Source organism: Oncorhynchus mykiss, chromosome 15 (assembly GCF_057628025.1).
Source record: "Oncorhynchus mykiss isolate SJ-2025 chromosome 15, ASM5762802v1, whole genome shotgun sequence".
In the NCBI taxonomy this organism is placed as follows: domain Eukaryota; kingdom Metazoa; phylum Chordata; class Actinopteri; order Salmoniformes; family Salmonidae; genus Oncorhynchus; species Oncorhynchus mykiss.
Genome location: NC_143036.1, coordinates 53,821,202 through 53,838,127, shown reverse-complemented (window position 1 = coordinate 53,838,127; position 16,926 = coordinate 53,821,202). Strand labels below are relative to the sequence as shown.

The 16,926-nt window shown below is 40.6% G+C and overlaps 1 protein-coding gene across 2 annotated transcripts; it reads left to right on the top strand.

Annotated features, from left to right (window-relative positions):
• Positions 1-122: 122 nt before the first annotated feature.
• LOC110490247 (sugar phosphate exchanger 3) lies at positions 123-12,965 on the top strand. Of its 2 annotated transcripts, XM_021563519.3 has the most exons (15): positions 123-254; positions 391-526; positions 948-1,062; positions 1,719-1,833; positions 2,225-2,317; positions 2,579-2,662; positions 2,846-2,991; positions 4,610-4,706; positions 4,994-5,078; positions 8,800-9,011; positions 9,407-9,548; positions 9,897-9,998; positions 10,274-10,473; positions 10,596-10,661; positions 10,811-12,965. In XM_021563519.3, exons 3-15 carry the CDS (start codon positions 986-988, stop codon positions 10,901-10,903), a joined length of 1,512 nt encoding a protein of 503 aa, XP_021419194.1. In that variant the 5' UTR covers positions 123-254; positions 391-526; positions 948-985; the 3' UTR covers positions 10,904-12,965. The 2 variants fall into 2 exon arrangements, with proteins under 2 accessions (XP_021419194.1, XP_021419195.1); XM_021563520.3 differs by lacking the exon at positions 391-526.
• The last annotated feature ends 3,961 nt before the right edge of the window (positions 12,966-16,926 follow it).

Genomic DNA, 16,926 nt, shown 5'->3' with positions numbered 1-16,926 from the left:
CGGAGCTGTTACTCCACGACTCGCAATACTATTGGTTAATTTCTTCACCTACTGACTCGAAACACCACGATTGGCTGAAACTAGGGGCATGTGGCTCTTATTTGCATGCGTTCACTTCCGGTACACTCCAGCCCTGTTGGTGGCAATAGGAAACGTGAAACCACAGATGAAGAAAACCGATTGCTACTGTGTAGCAGACTGGACTGTAGACAGATGATCTCACACTAGCGTCGGTGTTTATGTGAATAAAACAGGTAAGTCCTTATCCGTTTGACCTCGACGTTGATTGCACATTTGCATTTCCATACAGTGTTAACCGATGCCTAATGTATCTTTAGTGAAAGAGAAGTATCGAGCTAGTGTATTTCATATGTTTTTACATATCACCAGAGTGAGTCACTTCAGTGCTGCACTGCTAGCCAGCGACAGAAGCAGACAGAAAGAAGACAGCTCCCAAGGCTATTTATTGCTGTCCATAGCTCAATTCTTCCTATCTAGAACGAGTACACGTTTGCGGAAAAAGTAGGTAAGGAAATCTCAATCTTTTTCGGGGGTTTTGCCTTTATTGACAGAATGTGATTCAGAGGGTGTTTACACCAGATACATCTTTCAGGCCAGGTTCCAAGGTTTGTTGGCTGTAGGGCTAACAGTAAGGTCCCATGGTGAGAAGTAGGTTAATGATAACAAGCTTATGGTTTTCTTTTTTTTGGAAGAGGCTGACCAAGACCTTTGACTTGTTTGTGGCTTTATATCATTGGCCTTTTACCTAGATTTGCTATGGTGAAAAATATCCACCTGGTCTCATAGGACTTTAAACCCCAGTTCTCTCCTTTCAGGCAAAGCTGTGTTTTTGACCTAGGCTGTAGTGTTGAATAAACTAGTGTGGTGCTCTTCCCTCTCTGAACCCCCTCCCTCTCCTGCCTGCCTCTCCTGCTGTTCCCTTGAAGACCTCCACCCCCTCCCATCCCTCCTGGTGACCCCTGTGATGTCGTCCCCGTGCTGTGGCTTCCTGGCGCAGTACACCCACCATCACCTGGTCGCCTTCCTCCTCACCTTCTTTAGGTAAACTCAACTCCTGAACTCCCACCAGCCTTGAAGGGATCTGGTATAAGACCCTCTGAATGTTCAGAGTTCTCATTCCAGTTCTCTTTGCCCTAAATGCTCTCTACACAAGCACTTATACCAGAGCATACATGCGCATTTGATACACAGGCTCACTTGTGCTCATATAGGCCGACATCCTCCTTAAGTAAATAGGGGCCCCAACGAGTGCTAATGCCTGGACTGGAGCTACAGTACTCACAGTCTTATAAAGCTCTCCACTGTAATTACACTGTAAAAAAATTACGTCCTGGTCAGACTGGTTGTTACCAGAGTAGGAGAAAGTGAACGTGTCAGACAGTTGAGCAGTAAGAATCAGATTCGTGCTGAATCGGTGCTTCTCACATTCCCTATCCTGACCTCCCCACTCAGCTGTGCAAAGATTTTGTGGTTGTGCTTTCCAGGCCCTGTCATCAGGAAGTGACGTATAGCCTAGAGTTCTTATGTACAGGTTATAGTCTTGAGGAATTTCTATTCGTTGTAAACGGGCTGAGTACTGCACACCAGCTGCTTTAAACAGCTAAACACAGCATTGGAAGACCCTGGGTGTTTCTGGTCCCTTGTTGTGCTAGGAATATAACAGGGCTTTATTAAGTCTCCCCTCCCTCTCTCTCCAGTTATGTCCTCCTGCACGCCTCGAGGAAGACCTTCAGTAATGTGAAAGTGAGCATCTCAGCCCAGTGGACTCCCTCTGTGCAGAATGCCAGCTCTCCTGCCTTCTCACCCGGGGAGGTACATACTCGGGAGGATGTGGATTCTCCTTCTTGAATTATCTCTCCTTTTCGCCTCCCCTGAATGATGACCTCTGATATGACTTAAGTCCTGGATGTCTGCTGTTTTGCCTCAGTTTGCACCATTGGGTTTGGTCACGTGCGATCCTCAATATTTACTTTGTGTGCAGTGGATGGGGAAGTGTTATCAGGTGTGGAGCTACTGACGAGTGCTCTGCACGTGACCATTATGTTGAAACAGACCATGAAGTACAGCTAATACTAATGGTCAAACGGTTAAATAAATCCCTTTACTCAGTTACTCTGCCAATGTTTTTGTGTTAAATGATCTAAAGTTGATTTATTGTGTTAATGTATGTATCTTTGATTGTCTATTCTGTATCTTCCTCCAGACATGGGAGCAGAATAACCTTTTTGCAGACTCCGATGGAGCCACTCTGTTCCTGGGTGTCCTCGACACCATCTTCCTGTTTTCCTACGCCGTGGTGAGTGTCGGGGTCAGCTTGGGTCACGGGGGGGGGGGGGGGGGGCTACAGGTGGGTAGTCTAGCAACAGTGACTCAATGTAACCTAATCAGAGATCAGATTTACTTCTCTCTCCTGCCACATGCTAATATGCACATTAAACTAATGTATGCTAATTCATTCATGTCATCTTTCATTATCAACATGGAAACAAGCACACTGATGCGTAGTCAAAGCAGGAGGACAGGGTAAACATGCGTGTGTTGTTCAATATTCATGCAGGGCTTATATATGAGTGGAGTGATTGGAGATCGCATGAACCTCCGATATGTCCTCTCCTTTGGTCTGTGTGGTTCAGCCATAGTGGTAAGTGCTTTTATATTTCATATACATCTACACAGTTGTTACAACAGATTTATACAATAGGTACTAATTACAACAATATTCATATACTGCAGATTCTGCATTTTGATCCCATTATATTTCACTGTGTTTATTTAGTGACGTAATCCAATATCACCTTCTGTTTTTCCCTCCTTCACTTCCCAGGAGTTTGTGTTTGGTACCCTGACTGAGTGGCTGCAATTCTATAACATCTACCTGTACTGTGGTCTTTGGGTGCTGAACGGCCTACTGCAGTCTGCTGTCTGGCCCTGTGTGGTGGCAGTCATGGGGAACTGGTTCGGCAAGTCGGGGTGAGTATCATATCACTCTCTCTGCCATGACACTAGTATACTCGAACACTGATCATTAGGGCTGGGAATTGCCAGGGACCATACGATATGATAGCGATACAATATTTATTGTGATTCCCACAATTCTATATGTATTGTGATTCGATATTGTGATTTTATTGCGATTCGGTGTTCCAAACAATATTGCTCACCGTATGTCTGAGAGAGCCATGAGAACTAGTTTTGGTCAGTCATGGAAATAAAAGGGCTGAAAACAAACGGTCACCCTAAAAATAAGATGGCGAACAAGCTACGAAGGTACAGCAAACCTAGCGCCAAAATAATATTGCATTATCGTCAAAAAGAAGATCCTCTTCTGTAACTGTGTTCGTTTGCCCCATCACTACTGATCAATGCCGATCACTCACAGATTGAGTGAAGGTCCTTGAATGTCAACAATCAGAAGTTGTCTTTACAAACAGTAGCCTTGGGTGATTGCTTTAACTGTGGGGTTGTTCCATATGATTTCAATCGCTTTTTGATTTGCAATGAAACCTTTTATACATGTTTGCCCATGGTAACTTTTTTTTTTGGACCTGAATGCCAAAACATTCAGGAGATAGGTGTTCAAAGTTGACCTATTTTTGCATACTGTTACGTTCTCCAACAAGAAAACCAAAAATGTCACGCAAACAGAAGGGGGAACTAAGAGTCAATGACCAACAACCAAAATGAAACGGGTGGTTTTAGGAGAGGTTCTGAAAGACACGGGCGTGTCCACTGAAAGTTGACTAGCAACCACAACTGGAACCTAAAAGACGTCTACCATTGGCGCCCAATAAATTTGCCAGAGAGGCAAACAAAAGAAAAAACGATGTTAAAGACAGGAAGCAAACCAAAAAGGTGGAGCAAAACAAAATCAGATAAAGGATTTTTTGTCTAGAAATCTAAATCAGGTGCGCCAACTGAAGGTGTTAAGCCTCTGCGTCTATCAAGACAACTGGAGCACAGGGCCAGCCGCTCTTAAATAGCGCCTGGGCCAGGACAGGTTAACGCCTTCCCACTAAAGAGATGGCAACCAGCATAGGTGTATCCAATACTGACTAACAAGGTGACACCAATCGGTGCGCCCTACTTGCTAACGAGCTATACGTGCTAAAGTGCAACCTTAAAACATAAATGGAAAAACCAAAACTTGTAACAATTCCCCACCCTACCAAGAGACATCCATGTCTTTATCACAGATAAAGATAAACGGTTGAGTTTGATATCATTTAAAAGCTTACAGGGTTTTTAGTTTTTAGTCTATTCTATGATTTCATTTTTTAAGTTTTTAATTTTAAGAAAATTACTTTTTTTATGCATAAATGTTATTTATCTAAAAACAAGTGACCTCAGATTTGACTAATTTTCACAAATGTTGTAGTTTAGACCCTATTTTACATAATCTAAGACCTTATTTTACATCAAAGGGGGTGCCGTCAGAAAGTGATTGAAATCATACCAAGATGTACCGATTTTATTCTTGGTTCTGTTGTATTCTAAAAGACAAGGTTCTAATTGAGTATTGTGTTGAGCATGTCGTGTGTGTTGTGCATGTTCTTGAGAGTAACCGATGTATGTCTCTTCCTCCCTCCAGGCGAGGTTTTGTGTTTGGCCTGTGGAGTGCCTGTGCGTCTGTTGGGAACATCCTGGGCGCTTTCCTGGCATCCAGTGTTCTCAAGTACGGTTATGAGGTGAGTGCAGACACACACAGATATACCTATTACAGATCCGCTCTGGGACTCACCTATTTTTTTTTATAAAGTCTAGATGAAAAACGGACATGCTATGTAGCATAGACAATACCTGGTATGGTCTAGTTAGTAAGTCTCTAGAAAATGTCACTACATTGTTGTCGAGAGAAAAGTGAAGTTATGTGGTGGTGTCTTTTTCTCAACCTCTTGCTACATAGTTAGCTACATAGCACGAACAGCACAATTCACAATACAAGTCACCTCAGTGTTATGCTGTGTTTCTGCAGTATGCCTTCCTGGTCACTTCAGTGCTGCAGTTTGCTGGTGGGGTGGTGGTGTTCTTTGGTCTGCTCACCTCCCCTAAAGAAGTGGGTGAGTATTAGGTCCGCATATGTCCAGTTTCCCTCATTGGTCTGGCATTGTCTCCCTATCACTGTGTCATACTGTACATTCTTTCACTTCGAGTCTCAGGTTCTATTAGTCGTGTGTACAGGATACGCATGGTACACACCGTCCAAGGAAATGCTTACTGGCTGGTTCCTTCTCGAAAATAATACAAGATAAGAGTACGAGCATAAAGTAAATGGCTCGGTAGAATAGAATAAACATTGAAGCAACTTCCTCCTTTCTGTGCCATCTAATTGTTTGTTTAAATTCTCTTGACATTAATCGTTATTGTTCCTTGAGGAAGTTAAAAAAAATTGTGTGTGTGGAATATGATATAAAGCACATATAAACTAGAGGTCGACCGATTTATGATTTTTCAACACGATACCGATTATTGGAGGACCCAAAAAAAAGCCGATACCGATTTAATCGGCCAATTTAAATCATTTTTAAAAAGTATTTATTTGTAATAATGACAATTACAACAATACTGAATGAACACTTATTTTAACTTAATATAATACATCAATAAAAATCTATTTAGTCTCAAATAAATAATGAAACATGTTCAATTTGATTTAAATAATGCAAAAACAAAGTGTTGGAGAAGTAAAAGTGCAATATTTGCCATGTAAAAAAGCTAACGTTTAAGTTCCTTGCTCAGAACATGAGAACATTTAAAAGCTGGTGGTTCCTTTTAACATAAGACTTCAGTATACCAAGATAAGAGGTTTTATGTTGTAGTTAATATGGTATTTAGTATTTATAGGACTATTTCTCTCTCTACCATTTGTATTTCATATACCTTTGACTATTGGATGTTCTTATAGGCACTTTAGTATTGCCAGTGTAACAGTATAGCTTCCGTCCCTCTCCTCGCCCCTACCTGGGCTCGAACCAGGAACACATTGACAACAGCCACACGCGAAGCAGCGTTACCCATCACTACACAAAAGCCGCGGCCCTTGCAGAGCAAGGTGAATAACTGCTCCAAGTCTCAGAGCGAGTGACATTTGAAATGCTATTAGCGCGCACCCCGCTAACTAGCTAGCCATTTCACATCGGTTACACCAGCCATTAGGCTGATAGGCTTGAAGTCATAAACAGTGCTGTGCTTGCGAAGAGCTGCTGGCAAAACGCACAAAAGTGCTGTTTGAATGAATGCTTACGAGCCTGCTGCTGTCTACCACCGCTCAGTCAGACTGCTCTATCAAATATCAAATCATAGACTTAATTATAACATAATAACACACGGAAAAATGAGCCGTTGGTCATTAATATGGTCGAATCCGGAAACTATCATTTCGAAAACAAAACGTTTATTATTTCAGTGAAATACGGAACCGTTCGGTATTTTATCTAACTGGTGGCATCCCGAAGTCTAAATATTCTTGTTACATTGTACAACCTTCAATGTTATGTCATAATTGTGTAGAATTTTGGCAAATTAGTTTGCAATGAGCCTGGCTGCCCAAACTGTTGCATATACCCTGACTCTGCGTGCAATGAGCTCAAGAGAAGTGACACAATTTCACCTGGTTAATATTGCTTTCTAACCTGGATTTCTTTTAGCTAAATATGCAGGTTTAAAAATATATACTTCTGTGTATTGATTTTAAGAATGGCATTGGTGTTCATGGTTAGGTACAGTCATGCAACGATTGTGCTTTTTTCGCAAATACGCTTTTGTTAAATCATCCCCCAGCGTTGCATCGATTATATGCAACGCAGGACACGCTAGATAAACTAGTAATATCATTAACCATGTGTAGTTAACTAGTGATTATGATTTATTGATTGTTTTTTAAAAGATAAGTTTAATGCTAGCTAGCAACTTACCTTGGCTTCTACTGCATTCGCGTAAAAGGCAGGCTCCTCGTGGAGTGCAATGAGCGGCAGGTGGTTAGAGCGTTGGACTAGTTAACCGTAAGGTTGCAAGATTGAATCCCAGAGCTGACAGGGTGAAAATCTGTCGTTCTGCCCCTGAACAAGGTTGCCACCGTTCTGCCACCGTTCCTAGGCCGTCATTGAAAATAAGAATGTGTTCTTAACTGACTTGCCTCGTTAAATAAAGTTGTAAAAAAAAGAAGAAATCGCCGTCCAAAAATACAGATTTCCGATTGTTATGAAAACTTGAAATCAGCCCTAATTAATCGGCCATTCCGATTAATCAGTCGACCTGTAATATAAACTCAGCAAAAAAAGAAACGTTCCTTTTTCAGGACCCTGTCTTTCAAAGATAATTCGTAAAACTCCAAATAACTTCACAGATCTTCATTGTAAAGGGTTTAAACACTGTTTCCCATGCTTGTTCAATGAACCATAAACAATTCATGAACATGCACCTGTGGAACGGTCGTTAAGACACTAACAGCTTACAGACGGTAGGCAATTAAGGTCATAGTTATGAAAATGTAGGACACTAAAGAGGCCTTTCTACTGACTCTGAAAAACACTAAAAGAAAGATGTCCAGGGTCATCTCTGTGAACACGCCTTAGGCATGCTGCAAGGAGGCGTGAGGACTGCAGTTGTGGCCAAGGCAATAAATTGCAATGTCCATACTGTGAGACGCCTAAGACAGCGCTACAGGGAGACAGGATGGACAGCTAATCGTCCTCGCAGTGGCAGACTACGTGTAACAACACCTGCACAGGATCGGTACATCAAAACATCACACCTGCTGGACAGGTACAGGATGGCAACAACAACTGCCCGAGTTACACCAGGAACGCACAATCCCATCATCAGTGCTCAGACTGTCCACAATAGGCTGAGAGAGGCTGGACTGGGGGCTTGTAGGCCTGTATTAAGGCAGGTCCTCACCGGACATCACCGGCAACAACGTCGCTAATGGGCACAAACCCACCGTCGCTGGACCAGACAGGACTGGCAAAAAGTGCTCTTCACTGACGAGTCGCGGTTTTGTCTCACCAGGGGTGATGGTCGGATTCGTGTTTATCGCCGAAGGAATGAGCTTTACACCGAGGCCTTTTCTCTGGAGTGGGATCGATTTGGAGGTGGAGGATCCGTCATGGTCTGGGGCAGTGTGTCACAGCATCATCGGACTGAGCTTGTTGTCATTGCAGGCATTGCAGGCAATCTCAACGCTGTGCGTTACAGGGAAGACAACCTCCTCCCTCATGTGGTACCCTTCCTGCAGGCTTATCCTGACATGACCCTCCAGCATGACAATGCCACCAGCCATACTGCTCGTTCTGTGCGTGATTTCCTGCAAGACAGGAATGTCAGTGTTCTGCTATGGCCAGCGAAGAGCCCGTATCTCAATCCCATTGAGCACGTCTGGGACCTGTTGGTTCGGAGGGTGGGGGCTAGGGCCATTCCCCCCAGAAATGTCCGGGAACTTGCAGGTGCCTTGGTGGAAGAGTGGGGTAACACCTCACAACAAGAACTGGCAAACCTGGTGCAGTCCGTGAGGAGGAGATGCACTGCAGTACGTAATGCAGCTGGTGGCCACGCCAAATACTGACACCCCCCCCCCCTTTGTTCAGGGACACATTATTCAATTTCTGTCCGTCACATGTCTGTGGAACTTGTTCAGTTTGTCTCAGTTGTTGAATCTTGTTCTGTTCATACAGATATTTACACGTTACGTTTGCTGAAAATAAACGCATTTAGTTTTGCTGAGTTTAGCTACAATGTACTTTGACTCTTTTGATGAAGAGTGTTGTTTCTCTGTCCCATCAGGTTTGTGTTTGGAGTCAGAAACAGGTCTGAGACCAGTGGAAAGAGACGCAGACAGCCACAGGCCTCTGATGAGTGATGAAGAGGATGAGGAGGGATCGGAGGAGGTGTGTGACGGAGGGTACTACACCATCCGGCAGGGGGATGAGGAGCCGCGGGAAACACCCAAAGCCATCGGATTCTGCCAGGCCTTCTGCCTTCCCGGAGTGCTGCCTGTGAGTGGGATATTACTATAGCTCTCTTTGTGTCTCTGTCTCTTTCGCATGACCTCGCTAACTCTGGTCGGCGGTCACCCACTCTCTCTTTTGCACTCACCCTCCTATCTCCCTCTTTCATTCACCCCCCTGTCTATATCCTTATCTATTTCTATATCTATCATCTTATCATCCTCTCTGCTATCTGCCCCTCCCGGTATATGAGTTTCCATTCTATCTCAATTCTTTGGCTGACAGTTTTGTTTAGGAGGGGGTGAACACATTGCATTAGTATCTTTCTCTGAACAAATGGACCAATAAAGCAAGTATTGTATTATGGAGCATCTGAAGATTTTAGTTCTGGCTTTCTGAGATGACTCATCCAGTAACTGGTGACTGTCATCCTCTCTCCCTAGTATTCCCTGGCGTATGCCTGTCTGAAGCTGGTCAACTACTCCTTCTTCTTCTGGTTGCCCTTCTACCTGAGCAGGAACTTTGGCTGGAAGGAGGCCCAGGCCGACAGGCTCTCTGTGTGGTACGACGTGGGAGGCATCATAGGTGAGTGTTACGGCCCAGGCTTAGTTAACGCTGGCTGTATGGACTGGTTAATATGAATGACATTGGTGTTGTTGACTACGGTTTAGATGTGGTAACATCCTAGCTAGCTATGCGGAGTCATTTATCTATGCCGTCTAAAGGGGTCTACACAGTCTACGCCAACGGCGCCGACGGAGGTCCATTTGCAACGCTCTCCACGTAGTTCCACGTACAGTTGTGCGACTGGATTTTTGGAACGCGACAAACGGACCTCCGTCGGCTCCGTTTGCATAGACTGCGTAGACCCCTTTAGACGGTACAGGAAACTGTGTATTAATCTCCTGCTCTCTCTCCCCCCCCCCCCCCCAGGTGGTACGATCCAGGGCCTGATCTCAGACTTCATGGGGAAGAGAGCTCCAGTGTTAGCCGTCAGTCTGCTGCTGGCTATGGGAGCCCTGGTGGGTTACAGCCGTGAGTACTCCTCCTTCTTTCATCTGCCGTCCTCCTTTTTCTAGCCCAAAACATTTCACTATATTATTCAGGCCAACATTCAATTTTAATGTGATCTAATTTATTTAAGGAAACAAATGGAAATGGTTCATTATTGTGTTTTATGCCAATTCTAGACCACCAAGGGGAGCCCATGATGGCGGAAAAAGAAAAATAGAACCACATCCCTTGCTGTCTCATACACAATCCACAAAAAAAAAAAACGTGTGAATTAACCCTGTGTTGTCCCCCCTTAGACTCCCCTCCGGACCAGGTGGCGAATGCAGCTCTCCTGGCCACCACAGGTTTCTTCATAGGAGGACCGTCCAACATGATCAGCTCAGCCATCTCTGCAGACCTGGGGCGACAGGAGGCCCTCAGGGGCAGTCAGGAGGCTCTGGCTACCGTCACCGGCATAGTGGACGGGACTGGGAGTATTGGAGCTGCAGCGGGACAGGTAACACACACTAGAGACCGAGAAAGTACATACATACATACATACATACAGTACATGCATACACACAGAAATATGTGCTTTCCAGTGATTTAATGTTGAGTTTTTTTTACCTTGTCTTCCAGTATTTGGTATCCGTGATCGAGAGCAAGCTGGGCTGGATGTTTGTCTTCTACTTCTTCATCGTCATGGTAAGATCATCATGTCTAACCCATAATGTGAGACAATGTTCACGTCTTCCAGAAATGAGTCACTCATTCTCCTCAGGAGCATCTTACATAAGGCACTGTTTTGTCCCTGTTGGTGACATATTTGGTCCTGTTATTTGATCGCCTCACAGACCGGGTGCAGCATAGTCTTCATCTTGCCGCTGATCGTGACTGAGATTCGGGCCATGTGGAGGGAGAGACGGGCACGGACACACGAGCTGTGAAGCCTTCCTCACGGGGGCCATGTTGTTTCCTACTCCTTCCCTATGGGGCCTACTGCCTGTCAGTCAGACTATGTCCACTGATCACTACTGTAGATGTATGTACAACATGTCTATGAATGTGTATGTCCAGTTTATGTATATATTTGGTCAGAAACGTGTTTTTTTTATTTTAATTAAGATATTACTTCAGCGCCTTTTACGAGTGGGGGCAGGGCCCTCTAAATGTTTGTGGTCTGAGATTGGAAGTTCCAAGCAGCTAACGATTATTCCAATTCCTTTATCAGTTTACTGGAGTGTATAATGATTACTTGTATAGAATGATTGATTGAATCTGCTCATTTGCTTAGTAGAGATCAGATTTCAAAGACACACAAAACTCTCCATCACTCACTCATAGAATCTCACACACACATCCGCTAGGTGGATTTTTAGTCATTGCCTGTAGCACACACTGTAGTCAGTGACCACGTTTACATGCGCAAGGTATTGTGGACAGTAGCTCATATCCCGCAGAAGGTCTTATTCGGGTTAAGCTGTTTACATGCACTTTTGATATCCCGCTCACAGGTATCCCTGTACCGATGAATAAACGGATTATTCCTCATTTAAATTGATATGGGTTAAATATTACCTGAAATATGGCCTATAACCTTTCACATGTAGCGTAATATAATATTAACTCTTGCGGAATTATGCATTTCTTGCAGTGAAATTACACAACAAATGTTAATTTTGTCTCGGAAACAGGAGTGGAGAAATACGAATTCTTTCAGCATCTCTTGAGGAAATGCTAGTGCGTGTGTTCTCGTTGACACCGTTATGCAAGCAGACAGTATTTCAACCACATAAAATATGCACCCAAGACAGACTAAAGTCTTATCATAAACCAATTTAATTGTTTTCTCAGCTTTTAATTTCACTAAAACCAGTCAAACTGATGACATTTGGGCATTTTGCAAAGACCAAATCTTTTCACTGTTCTCCCCGGGTCCCTAAACGAAACAGACAACTTTACCGGTTTTAACTAGATTACTAATGCACTCGTTCTGTCAATGTAAGACATTATTCTGTTGAGCACTACTTTATTTAGTCTTCTGGGGCAACAAGTTATGACAGAAGACTATAGTTGACAAACAAATGTCCTTCCAAATGTCGGAAATTGTAAACAGAAAGTTGTCTAAATTACGCTACACGGTCCAGGATGGAGTATCGGCAAAATAAATTATTATGGTGGATGGAACTGAGCATTTTGCCTACTTTTTGAAGTGATTTGTTTAACAATCAGATGAAAACATCACACAACACCCATCATACCTAAAACTGAGCCTACACAGACTGCGAAAAACAACAGTAAACGGGATACATGCCACAGTATCCCATCTAAGATCAGCAAATCCAAGGCATTTTATCCGGGTTTCTCATAACCGGGATACAAACTTTTTCGGGTTATTGTAAACGAGATATGATGTTTACATGTGTCAACTCAAGAGAGTACTTGAGTACCCCGAATAATAACGGAATATTGGTGTGCATGTAAACGTGGTAAGTCTTAACGGTCATTTAACATTAACTGCACGCATCTGAAATATTTTCCTTATCAAAATTATTTAAAGGTATACTGATTTTATTTACTGTAGGTACATAAATTAAAACGGTACAAGTAGTTCTTCTGGTTGGATTGGTATCAGTTGCTAAATTACTGTAGTGGTTTTAACCAAGGCCACAAGTGCATTTCAGCTGATCCAGGGCCTGCTAAACTTGATGACATGGAATGTGTATTTAATTTTATCATTGTCGAATGTATGTTCTTAATCTGTGGTAAATGTTCATTTTTTCCCCGTATGTGCACTTTAAATTCATGTTTTAATGAGCCTACGTTTTTTTTTCAAGAAAAGCAAATGGTATTTTTCAAAACTGTTGACTCCTATCTTTTATTCTTCCCAAGGGAATTTACGATATATTTTGGGATACCACCTCAATGAATTTGAACTTAAATGACCTATACTGTATTCACACAACTGACTTTTTTTTGTATAAATCTCATAAAGCAATGAAACCAGCATTTGGAAACCTTGAATTAGCATTCTTGGTAGGATGATTTATTTTCACCTATAAAATGGACACAAATTAAGAGGATCCGGATTTTGTAAATTACTAATGGGATAGATATCCTGTAGTGGATAAATTCTGCTCAAACCTGTTGCAGTTGTGTTACGTCACTTCAGAACCACCAGGAGGAGCCCTTAAGGCAGAAATAATACCAGGAAAATGTGTGGTAATAGTAGGTCTAATATAATTAGTATAATTAATATGTGTAGAATTAGTAAGCCTAATAAAATTAGTAGACTTAATATGTGTAGAATTAGTAGGCCTGATAGAATTAGTAGGCTTAATGTGTAGAATTAGTAGGCCTAATAGAATAGACTTAATATGTGTAGAATTAGTAAGCCTAATATAATTAGTAGACTTAATATGTGTAGAATTAGTAGGCCTGATAGAATTAGTAGGCTTAATATGTGTAGAATTAGTAGGTCTAATATGTGTAGAATTAGTAGGCCTAATATAATTAGTAGACTTAATATGTGTAGAATTAGTAGGCTTAATATAATTAGTAACCTAATATAATTAGTAAACTTAATATGTGTAGAATTAGTAGGCCTAATATAATTAGTAGGCCTAATAGAATTAGTTGGCCTAATATGTGTTGAATTAGTAGGCCTAATATAATTAGTAGGCCTAATATAATTAGTTGGCCTAATATGTGTTGAATTAGTAGGCCTAATAGAATTAGTAGGCCTAATATGTGTAGAATTAGTAGACTTAATACGTGTAGAATTAGTAGGCCTAATAGAATTAGTTGGCCTAATATGTGTAGAATTAGTAGGCTTAATACGTGTAGAATTAGTAGGCCTAATAGAATTAGTTGGCCTAATATGTGTAGAATTAGTAGGCTTAATACGTGTAGAATTAGTAGGCCTAATAGAATTAGTTGGCTTAATAGAATTAGTAGGCCTAATAGAATTAGTAGAATTAATACGTGTGGAATTAGTAGGCCTAATATGTGCTGAATTGGTAGGCCTAATAGAATTAGTAGGCTTAATAGAATTAGTAGGCCTAATGTGCTGAATTAGTAGGCCTAATAGAATTAGTAGGCTTAATAGAATTAGTAGGCCTAATATGTGCTGAATTAGTAGGCCTAATAGAATTAGTAGGCTTAATAGAATTAGTAGGCCTAATATGTGTAGAATTAATAGGCCTAATAGAATTAGTAGACTTAATATGTGTAGAATTAGTAGGTCTAATAGAATTAGTAGACTTAATATGTGTCGAATTAGTAGGCCTGATAGAATTAGTAGACTTAATATGTGTAGAATTAGTAGGCTTAATATAATTAGTAACCTAATATAATTAGTTGGCCTAATATGTGTTGAATTAGTAGGCCTAATAGAATTAGTAGGCCTAATATGTGTAGAATTAGTAGACTTAATACGTGTAGAATTAGTAGGCCTAATAGAATTAGTTGACCTAATATGTCTAGAATTAGTAGGCTTAATACGTGTAGAATTAGTAGGCCCAATAGAATTAGTTGGCTTAATAGAATTAGTAGGCCTAATATGTGCCGAATTAGTAGGCCTAATAGAATTAGTAGGCTTAATACGTGTAGAATTAGTAGGCCTAATAGAATTAGTAGACTTAATACGTGTAGAATTAGTAGGCCTAATAGAATTAGTAGGCTTAATAGAATTAGTAGGCCTAATATGTGCTGAATTAGTAGGCCTAATAGAATTAGTAGGCTTAATATAATTAGTAGGCCTAATATGTGTAGAATTAATAGGCCTAATAGAATTAGTAGACTTAATACGTGTAGAATTAGTAGGCCTAATGGAATTAGTAGGCTTAATAGAATTAGTAGACCTAATATGTGCTGAATTAGTAGGCCTAATAGAATTAGTAGGCCTAATATGTGTAGAATTAATAGGCCTAATAGAATTAGTAGACTTAATATGTGTAGAATTAGTAGGCCTAATGGAAATAGTAGGCTTAATAGAATTTGTAGGCCTAATATGTGTAGAATTAGTAGGCCTGATATGTGTAGAATTAGTAGGTCTGATATGTGTTGAATTTGTAGGCCTGATATGTGTAGAATTAGTAGACTTAATACGTGTAGAATTAGTAGGCCTAATAGAATTAGTTGGCCTAATATGTGTAGAATTAGTAGGCTTAATACGTGTAGAATTAGTAGGCCTAATAGAATTAGTTGCCTTAATATAATTAGTAGGCCTAATAGAATTAGTTGACTTAATACGTGTAGAATTAGTAGGCCTAATAGAATTAGTAAGGCTTAATAGAATTAGTAGGCCTAATATGTGCTGAATTTGTAGGCCTAATAGAATTAGTAGGCTTAATAGAATTAGTAGGCCTAATATGTGCTGAATTAGTAGGCCTAATAGAATTAGTAGGCTTAATATAATTAATAGGCCTAATATGTGTAGAATTAATAGGCCTAATAGAATTAGTAGACTTAATATGTGTAGAATTAGTAGGCCTAATGGAATTAGTAGGCTTAATAGAATTTGTAGGCCTATTATGTGTAGAATTAGTAGGCCTAATATGTGTAGAATTAGTAGGTCTGATATGTGTTGAATTAGTAGGCCTGATATGTGTAGAATTAGTAGGCCTGATATGTGTTGAATTAGTAGGCCTGATATGTGTTGAATTAGTAGGCCTGATATGTGTTGAATTAGTAGACTTAATACGTGTAGAATTAGTAGGCCTAATAGAATTAGTAGGCTTAATAGAATTAGTAGGCCTAATAGAATTAGTAGACTTAATACGTGTAGAATTAGTAGGCCTAATATAATTAGTAGGCCTAATATGTGTTGAATTAGTAGGCCTAATAGAATTAGTAGACCTAATATGTGTAGAATTAGTAGGTCTGATATGTGTTGAATTAGTAGGCCTGATATGTGTTGAATTAGTAGACTTAATACGTGTAGAATTAGTAGGCCTAATAGAATTAGTAGGCTTAATATAATTAGTAGGCCTAATAGAATTAGTAGACTTAATATGTGTAGAATTAGTAGGCCTAATGGAATTGGTAGGTTTAATAGAATTAGTAGACTTAATATGTGTAGAATTAGTAGGCCTAATAGAATTCGTTGACTTAATATGTGTAGAATTAGTAGGCCTAATGGAATTAGTAGGCTTAATAGAATTAGTAGCCCTAATATGTGTAGAATTAGTAGGGCTAATATGTGTAGAATTAGTAGGCCTAATATGTGTAGAATTAGTAGGCCTGATATGTGTTGAATTAGTAGGCCTAATATGTGTAGAATTAGTAGGCCTGATATGTGTTGAATTAGTAGGCCTAATATGTGTAGAATTAGTAGGCCTGATATGTGTTGAATTAGTAGGCCTGATATGTGTTGAATTAGTAGGCCTGATATGTGTTGAATTAGTAGGCCTAATATGTGTAGAATTAGTAGGCCTGATATGTGTTGAATTGGTAGGCCTAATATGTGTAGAATTAGTAGGCCTGATATGTGTTGAATTAGTAGGCCTAATATGTGTAGAATTAGTAGGCCTGATATGTGTTGAATTAGTAGGCCTGATATGTGTTGAATTAGTAGGCCTGATATGTGTTGAATTAGTAGGCCTGATATGTGTTGAATTAGTAGGCCTGATATGTGTTGAATTAGTAGGCCTGATATGTGTTGAATTAGTAGCCCTGATATGTGTTGAATTAGTAGGCCTGAAAAGTGTTGAATTAGTAGGCCTGATATGTTTTGAATTAGTAGGCCTGATATGTGTTGAATTAGTAGGCCTGATATGTGTTGAATTAGTAGGCCTGATATGTGTTGAATTAGTAGGCCTGATATGTGTTGAATTAGTAGGCCTGATATGTGTTGAATTAATAGGCCTGATGTGTGTTGAATTAGTAGGCCTGATATGTGTTGAATTAGTAGGCCTGATGTGTTGAATTAGTAGGCCTGATATGTGTAGAATTAGTAGGCCTGATATGT

Coding starts and splice junctions, on each gene's coding strand:
- LOC110490247 (XM_021563520.3), top strand. CDS start 986: ATGTCGTCCCCGTGCTGTGGCTTCCTGGCGCAGTACACCCACCATCAC. Junction 9,012..9,406: donor GCCTTCCCGGAGTGCTGCCT/GTGAGTGGGATA, acceptor CTCTCTCCCTAG/TATTCCCTGGCGTATGCCTG. Junction 10,474..10,595: donor TTGGAGCTGCAGCGGGACAG/GTAACACACACT, acceptor CTTGTCTTCCAG/TATTTGGTATCCGTGATCGA.